The sequence below is a fragment of the Harpia harpyja genome, chromosome 10, assembly GCF_026419915.1.
Source record: "Harpia harpyja isolate bHarHar1 chromosome 10, bHarHar1 primary haplotype, whole genome shotgun sequence".
Lineage (NCBI taxonomy): Eukaryota > Metazoa > Chordata > Aves > Accipitriformes > Accipitridae > Harpia > Harpia harpyja.
Genome location: NC_068949.1, coordinates 24,958,610 through 24,975,319, shown reverse-complemented (window position 1 = coordinate 24,975,319; position 16,710 = coordinate 24,958,610). Strand labels below are relative to the sequence as shown.

Here is a 16,710-nt window from a genome sequence, read left to right as displayed (position 1 = left end):
GTGGCAGAGCAGGTTGGGCTGCATTTGGGTAACCCACAGAAAGGTCAGGGGCTTTGCTGAAGTAACGGATCAGATTGGGATCTTATTTGGATGTATGAGTTGATCCAAACATCTAATGACAAAAGGTCTTTCCATAAGGTTTTTCAGAGTTGTACAGATGGGGATCCAGAAATGCAAGTTTGGGGATAAGTTAGCAGCTCTCCCACAGTCTAGATGAAGATTCTGCTTGGCTTTAACAGTTTATGTGAAAAATCTCCCAGAACAGGTGTTATCAATCATGAAAAGGCAATCTGTGCTTCAGCAGTTAACCCAGCATGTGGGAAACTGCAAAGGAGACTCAGTGGGACTAAGCATGGGTGATGGGACAACACTAGGAATTCAAGACTTTAGAAACACTGAAATCTTGTGAGATCAATTCCTGAAAGACCTCAGAAATGATGAGAATAAAGGGTGTCACAAGCAGGTGGTTGTCTGAAGGCTGTGGCTGCTTTCAGAAACACCCAGTGGAACCTCACTGCATGGGCTAAGTTTCCCCATTACCACATCCTTCACCTTCGGCTGACAGAACATACTGTGCTGGAAATGGGAGCACCACAGAGGGGAAGAGGGAGCTTGTCCTTTTGTTGGGAGATGGCTCTGAACAAGTTATTTTCCTGGGGAGTAATTTTTTTTGCAAGAGCATGTTCTGGTGATGTGGTTGTATGACTCAGCCATCGTGTAGAGTTAAACACACTTTATTAAAATCTGAGGACTGATACAGATCTTCCTTTGGTAGGGAGAAATGAAGAGCAACTTTTCAGACATCTATGCCAGTATGTCAACATACAGCTGGTATACATATGAGGAGAAATAGGCTTCCTTGTATTTTTGTCTTGCTGTTTCTTCAGGCAACTTCAAGAAGAGTGATCCACTCAACATATTTCCAGAGAAGTGTGAAGACACTGTTGGGCAAAAGGTAGCGCTTTGGTTTCATTATTATCACTTTATCTCTTATAAAACTTTATCTGCTTTATCAATAAAAATACTTAAACCTTGCAGTCAAAATCATGTCAAAAGCCAGTAGCTAGAGACAGAAAAATTCAGGTAAGAAGTGGGACTGGTGGTAGGTTTATCATCGCTGGCAATTTTTGAACTCAGCCTGGCTGAATCTTTAAAGATTATGCTGGCAGTCTAACAAGCAAAAATTCTTTGTCTGTGCTGTAGAGATGGTCAAGTCAAACTGCATTAGTTGTTCATGGCTTCATCGTTTATAAATGCACATTTTAACAGGAGAAGCCAGTTTAAGAGGAGTCAGGGGAATAAGGCAAAATCCTTGGACAGTTGGAAAAGAAATATGATGGAAAAAGTTACGTATCTGTGGCTTTTCTGTGATAATTCTTTATGGTTTTATTTATTCCTTTTGGTATAGTTTGGCCCGCCAAAGTTCATCGGTCTCTGGGACTTTCAAGATGAGCATTTTCACTATGAGTAAATTCACTGACAAAAAAGTGCATGTAAAACTGGGTTTCCTATAAGTAACCTGTTTTGTATAAGTAACAAATGGTATTTTCACACCAAATCTTGTTAGGCCAATAACATTTCAGAATATATTTTGGATGTGAATTTTTGGTTTTCAAAATTTTGGGGCACTTAAAGCTGGAAAATTTCACTTGTTTCTTCCTAATGCAAAGTTAAATCATCAAACTGTTCTTTTACTCTTCAGTCATTCACAAAGCTAATTAAGTTGATAGGACCAGTAAATGCAACTTTTTTTCCATTACAAAGACTGTAATTCTCCAGTCATTCCTTTAAAGTCAGTTGGGTTTCACTAAGGTTATTGAAGGAAGAGCTTGGCTCTTCATTGCCATAACAGGTAAGATTCAAATTCCGTCCTTTTCTCCATAAAGGTGGTGGCATCTGGCTGCTACTGGCAGTTGATTTTCAGGCTCTCTTACAGGATGATTGCTTGTCTGAGTTGGTGACATTCAGAATGAACCATATGACCAAGATGGCTCTTCACGCACTACAGCATGAGAACATACTGCCGGTAAAAGAAATCATGCACTACTTCCCCATGACCACCACTCTGGTGAGTGCAGCAGGAATGATTTGTGAGAGCTTTGCCAGGGGTCTGTGTCACCAAGCAAGCAATGTTTGTGGCCTGAATTCCTGTGCATAGAGTGCTGGCAGGGGGCGGCTACGTGTTCAGACCTGGAGGGGAGATAAGAGAGGGCAGATGTGATGCAGCTGTAGGAGGCTTTTGGTTTTTAAGGGTCTGGATGTGAGTCAGTGAAGAAAACCAGAGAGAAATGTCTGACATGGGTATGATGTGAATTCTGATACGAATTTTGTGGCTTTAACATTGTGGTCTTCCATGGGTTGTCACCACTATTCTCTTGCATTCCTGAAGCCCAGCTTGTTGTTGTTGTACCTGAAACTACCAGCTTCAGGTAGAAGGTGGTTTGGTTTGGAAGTAGCTTTGTGACTATGTTTAGATAGTCCACTGTGCTCTGGGAGATCATCAGGAGGGCTAAGAAAAAGAAACGCTTTCTTCGTAGCAAAATGATGAGATCAGAGTTTCCTAGAGAGTCTTATGACAGATTTATGAAATGAGAGTCATAGTGGCCGTGACCTCTCAAGTTCCAGGAGTCAGTCATTGTGGAGGATGGGAAGGAGTGGTGGAAGCCCTGGAGTGGGGGTCGTGGGGCAGGCACATCCCTGGGGAGGTCCCACAGGGTGTGGGGCAGGCAGGGAGGTGTACCTCTGATGGGGGCAGCGGCACCTGAAGCAAGGAGGGGAGGGTGCCAAGGGGGCTCAGAGCACAAGCTGCGAGAGTGGGAACGGCCACGGCGTGGGTCAGGATCACACAGAGAGGAGCTGGGGTAAGCACCCTCAGAGAAGAGCGGAACTGAAGCAGGACCCAAAGCTGAGAGGCTGGAGAAAGGAAGCAGCCTGGCAGAGATGCAAAGGGGACTCCTGCAGAACTGCCGGAGCCTCCAAGGGACCTTGCAGGTTGGAGGGGACTGCCCCGGGCAGGGTTACTCTGGGCTCTGAAGAAGTCAGGTGTTGTTGCGACTGGTGCCCTCTGCTGCCGCTAGATCATATTGATCACCTTAAGCATTTTTTAGAAATGTTTCTTGTCCTTTGCCAGCATTGTAAATCTTTACCGCCTAGTAAAGGGAATGCTCTGGCATCTCACTACAGTATTTCTAAGAAAGCATGTATAAGCATATGGATAAGATTTTCTTCTTTGATAGACTTTTACTGCTGACGGCACTGAGATGTCCCTTCTTTACATCTCAGCAAGTTGTGGAGTTGTCCCTAGTGATCCTGCTGGTCTGATTTCCCTTGGAATCAGCTCTGAGTTCAGATTCAGAGTTTTCAGGAGCTTATGTTTTCACTTAGATGTGTCTGACATTCCCCTGGTACAGTGATTTTTCCAGTTATAATCACGCAGCCATGGCTTTACGTGACTGGCTACTACTGGCTTCATCTCTCTCACTCAGTGGTTATCACTATAACACCGAGTCGTTTTGTGTAGACACTATTCCCATGCCTTGGGCGGGTACAGCACTTTTTTTTTTTCTCGATGAAACCTGTTGACTCCTCATTATCTGAGATCATAAAACACTTTGGTAATGTTTGCTGGTGAAGTTGTCCCCAGCACTTCCTCCAGGTACAATCACACAGAAGACTCTCTTCCTTTCTCAGCCACAGCAGAAACACCAGAGCAGTCATTTCTGGAGTTAGCGCAAGGAGACCCCCACAGGTGATTATAAAAGCAGTCCCACAGCAGCAGTGATGTGGCCATGAGGTACAGGAATCAGTGCGGGGCCTTCAGGTCTGCCCCAAGCTCTGTGACTACAGGCGTGCTTTCAGGCACATCATGTCATCAACCAGTCAGTCCCTAAGCTCTGTCTTTATGTGCATCTCTAACATTTTGCAGTTGCAACCTTCCGTTACTCTTTTTGTGTGGCTTTTGATAGTGGCAAGTGTGCATGCATTAGTGTGTGCAATGGCAGAAACAAGAGGCTCTAGGAAGCATGAAGTGTAAATTTGCTCCTGTTAGAAAGTCTGTGTTTGTACAGACCCCATGTGAAAATAGCTGGCCAAAGCAAAGCAGGGAGAGAAAGGTCGTTTATCTTCTCTCAGAAAGCAGAGATGGAGACCTCAGAAAAGGAATATTCACTGTAATAATAAGGAACTAGTAGTTATCTGTGTGCTTCTTACTTTTCCTGTAAGCAAGGGAGGTGAAGGTGTAACTCCACAGCAGAATGATTTTCAGCTTGTTATCAATGGGCTTATTTCTCTATAATTAATTGTCTTTCATAATCACATCAGAACTGTATCATAGATTTTTCCTTTCCCAGGGGCCTGCCAGGCCAAGGTTGAAAATCAGTTACCATACCATGGAGAGGTCTTTCTGCAGATGATGAAGGCATTACTGGATAATTCTGCTCTTATGTTAACCAGGGGCGATTATTCTGAATTAAAGAGAAGTTCTGCATATCTATACCAGTGTGGTGGAGGAAAGAGTCCCTTCTCATACAAGGATTTTCTTTGACATATTACCTGGTGTCTGGGTTTGTCATGTCTTGAGGTGGGATCCCAGACAACATGTAAGAGGATCCTTCTAGGTAGATAGAGAAATGAGACCGTTATCTTTGCAGTCTTTCTGCTGCTGAGTCCTTCCTTGAGTAGGGAAATCGTCGTGTAGCTGTAACTGCATGAAGTGTTTCATGGTAATGGCTGTTGGCTACTCTGCCGTTCGTGCATTCAAGGAGCCGAACAGCAGTGGCAAGAGCTGCCAGCTTCTACTGAGAGACTGTAAAGTGTTTTACAAAGCATTTAGCCACAGCAGGGATTGAAAGAGCAGCACAGTAGTGAGTGAAAAATTAAAGAAAGGGGTTGTTTTTCTGGCAATGGACTGTAAGATCTGTGAGTCAGAGATCTTGTCCCAGTTTGTGTCTTCCCAGTTTTTTGCAAGGTGGTGCCCTTGTCAAGCACTGCTACGGTACATGGTTGTGATTGCTGTACTACTGTTTGTAGTGTCTGGGGAGGGTATTGTTTTGAAATCCCATCAGATAAGGATGAAATATCATCCCCACTATGCCACACTAAACACATTCTCCTGAATGTAGACAAGCTAATTCTGTGTTGACTTGGGTGTGTTCCCCCGGCCTGCAGAGCTTCAAGCTCTGCCCGTTGTTCACTCAGGGCTAGCACAGGAACCTCCGCACATCACACATGTGCACAAAGTAGGCAAACCACACAGAACTGGGGCATCTTGCTATTCACTCCTGGAAGATGGGAAACTGCTGTGAGGGGCACATATGGAAGCAGAGCTCTGCTTTGTTTGTGATAACTTGCTAGCAAGCATTTGCCCTTTGACTCCTCTCCCTAATTTTCTCATGTATCCCTTTTGCAGATCTCTGAGCCTCTTGATGGCAACCCAAAGTCCCTAATAGAAGTTGCTGCAAGTCCTAGCATGGATGATGTCAAACTTCTCACTTGCCTTGAGCAGGTTGCTGCTGCCATGGCCTATCTTCATTCCAGGAGGATCATACACTGTGACCTACAGTGTAGTTACATTTACATTAACTCTGATCACAGTTGCCCAGAGGTATTTTTTCTTTCTACTCATCCTGTCTTGTTTCAGATTATTCCCTAACTCTGCTTGGACCACTGCTGCCTGTAACCACAATCTACTTCTACCCAGCTAGACCCCTGTACAAAGAGAGCCCTCGGCAAATGAGCAGGAAGGTGCACACAGATGGATGCTAGGGAGCACAGCACTACAGTCATAGTTTGGTTTGTCACATGTTGAAGCATGCATTTTTAGTTACATTAGAACAGGGAGGTTTGCAAAAACTTTAGTCATTTTTTCTTAATCAGGTGGTAATGCAATCACCCCAGACAGAGATCCATCATATGCCAAGGTAGATTTCTGGGGAAGAGATGTCTAATTGTTTTCTGGAGTTGCTCAGCTCTGTCATGTGAGGAAGGCTGTATAACAAGTTTATATTGACTATCTTAACTTCTGAAAGGTTAGCTTAGATGAGTGTCAAGACAGGTCAATCCATCATTACAGGTCAATCCATCATTCCTCATCCCTGAACTGGGAAGCAGTGATGCTGGTCACTGTTTACAGAACACAGATAAACTATCCAGCAAGCCCTGCACTGTTATAACTACTGAATTCTTGCTGCTTTTGCTTAAGAGTGGATAAATGCTGTGGATTTAAATCCCCCCTCTCTTTCCCTTGTCTTCTGAAAGGTGATGGCAAAAGTTGGTCGCTGGGGAAGAGCAGTCTGTCTGCCACATGTAGGGACAGATGACAACCTCTTTGAGCCTTACGTGCGCAAAGTTATGCCAACTGATGCAGCCAAGTGGTAAGTGCATTGTTGTTTTACTTCCCCCCTCTTTTCCTGTCACAAACTCTGCCTTATCCATCCACGGCTTTAGCCACCATCTTGTTTCACATATCCACGTGCTTCTTACAGCTCCTATGAAAATGTGGAAAATCCTGGGGGTATTCTTTTAAACCTGTGTTTTCCATATTCTACCTTGTACCTGTCCAAACAGCAGAACATGGCTGTTTCTTTGCTTCAGAGAAACTGTCTTGTGGCTTTTTGTCCAGCAGAAAACTTGGACATTCTGGCAAAAATTGAATTCTCCTGTAATTCTGAACATGGAAAAAAATGCTGCTGTGCCTTGTGCCCCCTTTCTCTTCAATAGCTTAGGTATTTGTCCCATGAGGCACCATTGTCGTCCCCACCCCCCCCGCCTTCTATTCTCTCACTTAGACACTTAACCATAGCCACTAACGCAAAGTATGAACTGAAGTCTCTGGATCCACACTGAAAAGCATGAACCACTCTGCTTTGCCTTGCTCCTCAGCTCTACAGTATACAGAAACATGTCAGACCAACAACCTGTTCACTTCTTCAATAGGGCTGCCCCAGAAGTGAGAAATGATGGGCTCTACTCCCGAGCATCAGACGTCTTTAGCTTTGGGATTATGATATGGGAAGCTTTAACAGCACAGTTGACCAACCTGCACATGTACAAGCCACTGAAACCTTTCCACTCACTGAACAGCAGGGAGGTAAGGAGGGTAAGGGTATTTTTGGGGGAAACTCCGTATCAGCCTCTCTATAACTCTAACATTGCTAGGGATGGGAAGACCCATTTTCCAATTTTCTCCTCCATGTGTGGAAAGAAACCCCCACTCCCACCCCAAGTGTGGATGTTGCCTATATCAGGAGATCATTATTTCCTTCATAATTCAGTCAATATTTGGACTGAGAAATATTCCACAATCTTCTGAATGTAGCACCTGCAATGCTGGTCATGGGACTCCCTTCTTAGACAGGAAAGTGCATTTTTACCCATAATCTCTTCTTTTCATCTTTATTTTCCCATATGAAAGCTGTGTTCAGGCTTCATGGAAATCTCTCTCCTTCCTTGCTTATGCATTAATTCTGGTCCTGAGGGCAAGAGACCTATTTAATTGTGCTGTGCTGTCTCTGTCCATCAGTTTGTCAACATCCTTGTCCCTTCTTCCACCACAGTGACTTTTGAACCTGTTCCCTCGGTGTGATGGCTGAGTACTGATCTCAATGCTATTAGGCTCCTGTAACATTTTTGGAGATGATTCCCTCTGCAGAGAGAAGAAACACAGTTTATTGCCTTCAGTAATGAAAGGCTGCAGTGTAAACTTAAACACATTGCTAAAGAATTTACACAATAGCCATACAAAACCACTTTTCAAGGAACTATTCATTCCCACTAACTTCAATTAACACATAAAAATTACTGTTTGTTATGCAATTATTATGCAATTCAGTGCAAGCTAGACCATTTTTATTGCTAGCAAGTTTGTTGTAGGGCAAAGTGGCACATCCAGCCACCAGTTCTCAGAAAGCTAATGAGACATTGTTTTTGTTGTCTGGATAAATAAAAACAGGTTCTAAAATTCACGGAGTTAGGAGGTATCCCTCATGATTTTGGTTTTCCAAACCTCGCCAGACTGATTGGGTGCATGAAAGCCTGTTGGAATCACAACCCCACCAGGAGACCTGCATTTTCTGCCATATTAGAGATGATCAAACAGGAAAAACAAGCAGTCAGGTAACAATATTCACTTGCACTCCTTTTTTGCACAGCTTTGTAACTGGACATTCAGTCCCACTGGTGAGTGATTAGTAATATCCATAGGGGTTTCTCTTACCCCAGGGAAGTCCCCCAGCCTTTAACTCACAGACTCAGTCAAGGCCAACACTGATTATTTTTTTTGCTGGAATAGTTGTGTTGCTAAAGATGTAATTTGTGTGGGAGGAGCAGGTGAGGAGGAAAGGGGAGACAATTTTATGCAAGTGCCCTTTTGTGCTTTGGCTGACATTTTGGGGGGAGCTAGAACTGTCTTGGGTAGAGCTGTGTTAGAACCAGTCAGACAAATTGTTTAGTGTCTAATCAAGACCCAAGAGTCTTCTGCACCATGTACTATGTCTGAGGAGGATAAATGAGCCAGCATGGAGCCATATATTGCTATGGTGATTGCTTGCAGTAGGAAAGCAGACTCATGGTCCCTCAGGCATTGCTATGCTGTCTCACAAAGACAGAGCATCATGGCAGAAGATCAGCAGGCAGGGAGCCTGGCTTCTGCAGAGCTCCGCATAGGTCTTGGCGGAGTGGGCTCAGTACGGTGGGAGGTCTGTGCCTTCCTGCATGTGCATCCCCAGTGCAATCTGCCTCTTCATAATCTTGGAAGAACATTCTGATGGAGGCTTCTCACAATATCTGCCCAAAGTTTGTTCCAAATTCTTGGTGGGAGGAGGAAGAGCAGAATGAGAGTTGTTCTGGTACCAACAATATAATAATGGAGTTAATACTCTGCTGTCAGATAACTTGTCCTGGAATGGCTCTGTTTGCCGCATTAGCCTTCACCAAATTCCCCAAGGCACAGAGACTTGCTGTCTGCTTACTAGGGAGTTTATACTGTTTCCTGTTAGCCTATGTAAAAATAATGTAAAGCAGCAGAAAACCAGGTGCCAACCTCCTTCACTCACTAGCTCACAGAGTCACTGCAGAACACAGAGCTCCAAAGGGGAAATCACTTCCCTCCACAGCACAAACTGCAGCCTCACCAGCATCATGGGGAATTCGGCCATTCACTTCAACAGGATAGAGATCTGGTGTCCATTGTAGATACACCACAAGTGTCATCATTAAAAGTTTTTAAATGCTAAAATATGGTAAATTTCAGCATGTGTTTTCTAAGGCATGGTCATGAAACAGAGTCCTACAGAGTTGCCTGCTTGAGGAAGTCTTTAACCCAACAGACAGCTATAAAGATTTTTGCTTGTCTCTATCTGTGCTTTTCATAGAAAATACCTCCTAAAATCTGAGTGCAGGGTATGGGAAGCAGACACAGAGACCTATCTACAGCAGAATGCCTCTGGTCTTAAAAAAGAAGCCCTGAGCTAAAAGACAGCATGTGAGGCTGCTGCAGTGAGATTAGCACAGCTCCACATTACCTACCGCATGCTGTGTGTGACACCCACTGCCAGCCCAGCAGCTTGCTGCCACTGCAACAACACTGAGGCAGCACGTGGCACATGCTAGTTCCAGAGCATCCCATGGCTTTCCACACTGAGGGAAAATCATGTGGTGGTTCATGCTAAGAGCAGGTAGATGATAGTTTCTGATGCTGAATGCTTCTGAATAATGATGTCAGCCTGCCACGAGTCCAGCAAAGAGGTACCTCTCTGGGGTAATAGGCCAGCATTTGGCCAAATCACAGCCCAGCAGCAGGATGTGGGTAAGCATCACTTTTTCTCTCCTCTCTCCAAAGGGAATTGGAGGCTGCCAGGCTTGAAGCAGTGCCTTCTCATGTTGACATGCAGGACTACGACTCTGTTGACTTGGGGAGCAAAGCCCCTGAGGAGGACTCCTTCAGCCATATTTACGACATGGTTCTAGAGTTAGATCCTGATCTCCCACAGGCTGCTGGCAACATGTTGGACCCTGGCGATTCCCACCAAGTCCAGCCGTCAGAAGGGAATGATCTTTATTTCTCCAGGCAAGACAAATGGGGAGAGATGGTTTATGAGTTTGAGGCAAAAAGAGGAATAGACAGGAGCCCAGCAGCTTTCAAGGAGACTGGATGGTACGGTGATACTGGCATTAAGTGGCATTAAAAAAACAAAGATGGAAAAAGCAAGATGTTGGACCTCTGCAAATCCCTGATTCATGGCAGATGAAAATCCCAGCATGGCCAGTACCAGCCAGGAGAGGACACTGGTATCTCATAACACTCGGGGGAGCCTGAACACCTCACAAAATCACTGTTGGGACTGAACAGCAAAAGGACATCCTCTCTCCTGCATCCTCCCATTCTGGTCAGAAATTATTAACAAACTAGCCAAGCAGTAGAAGTTGTTAATTAATCAAAATAGCACAGTATCAGTGTCATGGTTTAACCCCAGCTGGTAACTAAGCACCACACAGCTGCTCGCTCACTCCCCCCCCAGTGGGATGGGAGAGAGAATGGGAAGGGTAAAAGTGAGAAAACTCATGGGCTGAGGTAAAGACAAGTTTAATAGGTAAAGCAAAAGCCATGTGTACAAGCAAAGCAAAACAAGGAATTCGTTCACCACTTCCCATTGGCAGGCAGGTGTTCAGCCATCTCCAGGAAAGCAGGACTGCATCATGTGTAAAGGTTACTTGGGAATACAAACGCCATCACTCCAAACATCCCCCCTTTCCTTCTTCTTCCCCCAGCTTTTTGTGCTGAGCATGACGTTGTATGGTCTGGAATATCCCCCTGGTCAGTTGGGGTCAGCTATTCCAGCTGTGTCCCCTCCCATCTTCTTGTGCCCGGCCCCAGCCTCCTTGCTGGTGGGGTGGGGTGAGAAGCAGAAAAGGCCTTGACTTTGTGTAAGCACTGCTCAGCAGTAATGAAAAAGTCCCTGGATTTCCAACACTGTTTCCAGCACAAATCCAAGACATAGCCCTGTGCTAGCTACTATGAAGAAAATTAACTCCATCCCAGCCAAAACCAGCACAATCAGTTAACACAGAGGATTCACCCAGTGGTGTTTTTTTTTTTTTTTGCCACAGAGCACCTACCAGCCTTGCAATGGGCTGTTTAATAATGACACTATTTCCAAACATTGTTCCACACTTCTCCTCTGGCAAGGAGAATGCATCAGTGGTGGACAGGAACCCAGCCACCTCCCATAAACTATCTCCTCAACCGTACTGCAAGGACTTCACTTCTGTTCACTTCTAAAAAGCTTTTTTAATGTTAACATATGAGTACGTGACCTTTGGGAATAAAACTGGATGATTTTGTTTACTGAAACTCAATTGTGAAAACAAACAGGATTGGTTTGTTTGTTTTCAAAAGCTTGTTCGTGTATTTGGATGAAAACTAGAATACAAACCCAGAATTTACTTCCTGCTGGAGAATTATGATTCTGTCCACCCACTTCATCAGCTCTGGCATTAGGTGAATTAAACACATCCTAAATTATATAGCAACACACAGCTGGAAATGTGTGCGGAAGGAGTGTAAGAAAAGCCAGCAGACGATCCTGGTCAGACCAATGCTCCATCTATGCCAAAGCCTGTCTGGTAGTGCATGAGTATGTGAGTGTGTATGGCACACACTTTTGACTGCTTGCAACATACTCTGTAATGACAGTCAAAGGGTCAAAAAGGTGGAGTTTGGGAGAGAGGACAAGGCTTTCCTCACCCCTCCAGTCACAGCCCTGGACGGGGACGAGGAGAAGACTGAGCTTGTGTGAGGGACTGTAGAAAGAATTTCAGTTGTGTAACTCTTGATGGGATTAATTGGTTAGTCCATGAGATTAAGGGTGTAATTCTTAGGTTGAACAGGAGACAAAGAGACAAAGACAAAGCAGAAAAGACCTTGACTCTGTGTAAGCACTGCTCAGCAGTAACGAAAACATCCCTGAATTATCAACACTGTTGTCAGCACAAATCCAAGACATAGCCCTGTGCTAGCTACTATGAAGAAAATTCACTCGACCCCAGCCAAAACCAGCATATTCTCCAACCCTTATTTCATACCATTTATGTCATGCTCGGGTCCCACACTATCCAATATATCCTCATTAACCACCATTACCCTCCCCATCCTTTGATATAATACACAGATATCATTCCCCTAGTCTACAGACCATAGTAATAGTCCATAGGGCTTGGGGAAACTCGATTCAGACTTAGGAAAAACACTTTATTGTGTAAAAAGAGGGCGGTGATGTTCCTTTTTTTTCTTTTTAAAATTTTCCTTTATAAAGGCTGAAATACTTTTAAGCAGGCCTTCGCCCTCACTTGATCTAGAGGTCCCCCCAAGTACACCTGGATCAAATAATAAATAATAGTCCTTCCTTAATAGCTTTTAGTCTGAAGAGTCAATGTACCTTACATTGAAACATACAAAGAAAGAGGTCATGGTACGTTGAAAGGTGCGTTGAAAGAGGTCATGGAAGTTCACTGTTCATTTTCATTGAAAGCTATTTAGAAAGTCTGATGTTGGACTCTTTCAGCTGATGCCTGGATTAACTGAGTTCATTAAGAAACATTTAACCAACCCATTTGCACTGATTAATCAAATATCCTTCTTGCCAAGCTCTTGTGAAATATCAGATAGGCTGTGCAATGTGTCTGGTTAGTTCTTACTTATACTTCGTTTTGCTTCCAGTGGCTGTATCATCTGAGCTATTGAATACTAACAGAATGTATTGTACTGTACCACATGTGGATCACGGTGCATCTTTTGCCTTAGCACTACTGGGAGATTTACTTTAGTTAATAACTCTATCTGAAACTCACATAGGAAGAAGGCAGGGGTACATACCCAGATTTTTAGTTTTTTAATCAACAGTTTTTCATTGAAATGTCATATATCTCACACCACTTAAGTGGGGAAAATAAATCATAGCTGATATTCTCTTCCACTATTCCAAATGAGTTTAAGCCAAAGTATAGGGCACATCTTTCATGTTTATGAGGGATGGGCACCATATTTTCCAGAGGAGGTGATATGTGCCGGAGAAGATGGTGGCTGGGAGGAGGGGATGAGCCACCTTTCACACTTAAGGGAGGCAGGGATGAGAGCTGCAGGGGCAGAGTCTTAACATGGGCCCTCTTCACCCAGTGGTCTCACACATGAAACCTGTAGTGGGGAGGACTGAAGGAGCTTGTTACAGGCTTTGGCTGTGGGATGGGACAAGAGAATCAACACCCAAATCCAGACAGTTGCCATAGTCCTTGTGGGCTCTGAACCAATCACTATCAAACTTTAAATGAAACTCAAATACAATTATTAGCTTAGAAGATCTCACTTGAGCATGAAATGCACATGAAGTACATTTGCTTTAATCAAGTGAACTCTGGCTTTGGTTCACTGACAAGTTCATCTTTTATGTTACCTTCCAAGCCATTGCTGCTTGTGCCCTGCCAGGAAAGTACTGTCTGTTCATCTGCTACCTAGGTACTGCCTGTGAGTTCATGCAAGTTCTTATCCCTCATGGGATGCAGGTCAGGAATGCTACGTCAGTTCACTATTCACTGCCAGAGCATTTAATGGCTGATTTCCACTGTGATAAGTAGAAAAGATGTCCCAGAAACTCCCTCTTGACCCTGCAAATTCTCCTTTTCCATTTGTCACCATGTGGCTAGTGTAGCCCCTCACACAGAGATCTTTTGGGGATCTTTTGGCCAAGGCAACCACTGGTCCTCCCCGTCTCAGTCTTGTACCCCGCAGACCCACTGCATACTCACCAGTTTGGCACTGACTTGTACAGAGAAGTGTCCCTCCCAGGCAGTGCCCTCCACCCTGTCCTGGGCTCTCTGCACTTCTCTTTCACTTGCAGTATATTAAACACGCTCCCCTCACTTACTTGCATTTTTTGACACAGCCCTTCTTTCTCAAGTTATTCTACATTTCCTTGGTTACCATTTACATTAGGGAAACATGATTTACACTTTTACTGCACTTGCTGTATTTTGGCATGGTTAGGAGAAAAGCCCGACTGACAGATACTAATACCTGTAAACTTGAAGTTAAAATGCTGCTGGTTTATGGAATTTTCTCCATTCAAAAACTAGCCTCCCAAACGATAAGAAAACATGTAAAACCATGTGTGGGAACTTGTCTGGAAGACTAGGCTGATGAGAAGAATAGCCAATAGTGTGTTCTCCTGCAGACATCTGTGTTGTATTGCGCTAGGAGTTTCTTGCATGATATTGAGGAAATTGCTATAGCCTGACTTTCTACACAATCAACAGGAAGATGGTGTCACCATGGTGAAGAAGCGTCCTCCACCACCATCCTCCTGCTAGAACGCTCCAGGGCTGGCTGTGCCACTGTGGTGGGGTCACTTCTTAGGGCTGTTCTGTTTCTTTGATTTTCTCCTTTAACTTTCCAAACCACCCTGCTACTTCTGTGCTTCTGTCCCTGGCCGGACTGAAAGGCATACGTTATATCACTTGGCATGACCATCAGTTACTTTTTTCTTCATGTTTTAAATCCATGATTTCTCATCTGTTTTCCTTATCACTATAGTTACTTGATATCACAAAGTGTAGCCAAAGGTTTTATTACTTGGTGATTGCTGAATTTTTCTTGAATTTTAAATTGTCAGTTGGTTAATTTTTCCATCATAATTTTTCTTTATGATATGCACTGTTTTCAGAACATACAGATTATCAGCAAGTTACATGTTTCCATGATCTTTTGCGATGATGATAAGCAACTTTTAAAAGTTGCTGAATGACTCTAGTTAAGGCCTTAGCCTGAGTTTCAGCAGGTCTGTGTTCAGGTCCTGTCTGTACTGCAGATTCCCTACTCAGCCTTTGGGAAGGCGCAGTGGGCACTCTGCCCTGTGATGACGGTGTTGTAGTTGGGGACAGCTGATAAAGTTGCCCCTTCACTTCTTTATCTCCCAGGGCATGGACCTTTTAGATTACCTGCTGTACACCGTGGTGGTTCTGCAACTGGTTCAGGAGCTCCAGTGCTCATGCAGGCATCTGGGAGCAGCAATCTCAGGAGCTCTGGGACTGACTTTTCCCATTTCCTGACTTCTTTCTGCCTGGCTTGGGGAAGCGCCTCTTCTTTCTTAATGCTGACCATAGTCTAGAGCTAAGCTTCTTGGCTTAGGTGATGGGGTATAGCAGCAACACAGTGATTTACTGTTGGTGGGGTCACAGGAAGGCTGTTATCATCTTGATTTCCTTGCCCTTTTGGAGACTAAACAAGCAATTTAGCATGTATTGCAAATGACTGGTGAACTTCATTGGCTTCATCCTTTTTCGGCTGAGTTATGGTTTGGGTCCAGTGAGTTCATATACAAATATTTAACCAATTTGAGCTAGCTGGTCAAATGTCTTTTCTGTGATCTGAAAACTAATGATGTGGTTTGTAGCTTATCTCTAGTACTACCTATGTAGCATGTTACAAATATGGGTGTTACACAAATTGTTGAATGCTGAAGCTATCACTGAACCTTAATACCTGCTGATCATGGCAGATCCTTTGTCAAATTGCTGCTAGAAATAAGGCAGAGGTTGATATTATGATTTTCTACAAGGCACTAAGGAAAGTTCTATCTGAAAGTAGTAAGAGTTTAGTAGGTGAGATGTTGTTATTCACAGCAGAACAAGCAAGATGATTTCCACAGGCTACTCTGCTATCCTGTTCAATGAAAATGTTCAGTGAAATGTCACATTATAACATAAGGACATAGGAGCCTGAGGATGGATGTACTGGATCACGACAATAGTCAAGCCAGCTCAGAATCCTCTCCAACAGTGGTTTAAAAATGAATTCCCAGGGAACAGAATAAAAGCATGGCAACCCAAGACAAATATGCTTTCAGACTGCTCCAGTCTCCAGTGATTCCTGAGCCATTGGTGGTATCTTTGTGTTTAAGTACCCTCAATGGATTTTTCTCCCATAAATTTGCCCAGTTACTTTTTGGACACATATACCTTGCAAAATGATCTTCCACAGCTCAAGGGCATGGTGTTTGAAGAACCACCTTTTTTTGCCTGTTTAAAACCTGCCAATTGCTATATTAGTGCTCTATACAGGAAGAGAATATGAGCAGTCGTTCCCTTCTGTCGTGGTTTCAGCCCAGCCGGTAACAAAGGACCACGCAGCCGCTCGCTCACTCCTCCCGCCCCCCTCCGGTGGGATAGGGAGGAGACGGAGGAGAGAAAAGGAAAAAAACCTGGAACCTCGAGGGTTGAGATAAGGGCAGTTTACTGGGACAACACAAAAAAAGGTTACAACAACAACAACGGTACTAATGAAAGAATATACAAAACGAGTGATGCACAGTGCAACTGCTCACCACCCGGAACCCGACACTCCGCCACCGAAAGTCGAGAGACCTCCCCCCGGCCCGCTCCCCATTTATATACTGAGCATGATGTCACATCGTATGGAATAGCTCCTTGGCTAGTTCAGGTCAGCTGCCCCGGCTATGCCTCCCCACCCCCCCACCCCCCAGGTTCCTGTAAAAATTAACTCTATCCCAGCTGAACCCAGGACACCTTCTTACCTTCTCCAAACCCTTCACAGTTTCACAGATGTCTGCTATATCCACTTCATTCATATCTTTCCCAGCCCAGAGAGACCTAGTCCATTTAACCAGTCCTTCCAGACTTTAAGTCATCCTAAATGCCTTATTCTAA

At 44.2% G+C, this 16,710-nt stretch overlaps 1 protein-coding gene across 1 annotated transcript; it reads left to right on the top strand.

Moving 5' to 3' along the window:
- The first annotated feature begins 1,944 nt into the window (after positions 1–1,944).
- Positions 1,945–11,347, top strand: LOC128147132 (insulin-like growth factor 1 receptor). Its single transcript, XM_052799427.1, has 6 exons — positions 1,945–2,068; positions 5,408–5,602; positions 6,256–6,371; positions 6,934–7,087; positions 7,949–8,112; positions 9,836–11,347. Exons 1-6 carry the CDS (start codon positions 1,970–1,972, stop codon positions 10,179–10,181), a joined length of 1,074 nt encoding a protein of 357 aa, XP_052655387.1. The 5' UTR covers positions 1,945–1,969; the 3' UTR covers positions 10,182–11,347.
- The last annotated feature ends 5,363 nt before the right edge of the window (positions 11,348–16,710 follow it).

What these genes read in the sequence shown, in the direction of transcription:
- LOC128147132 (XM_052799427.1), top strand. Translation starts at nt 1,970, where the DNA reads ATGAACCATATGACCAAGATGGCTCTTCACGCACTACAGCATGAGAAC. An exon ending in CCAACTGATGCAGCCAAGTG is followed by an intron (nt 6,372 to 6,933) that starts GTAAGTGCATTG and finishes CTTCTTCAATAG; the next exon opens with GGCTGCCCCAGAAGTGAGAA. An exon ending in CAGGAAAAACAAGCAGTCAG is followed by an intron (nt 8,113 to 9,835) that starts GTAACAATATTC and finishes CTCTCTCCAAAG; the next exon opens with GGAATTGGAGGCTGCCAGGC.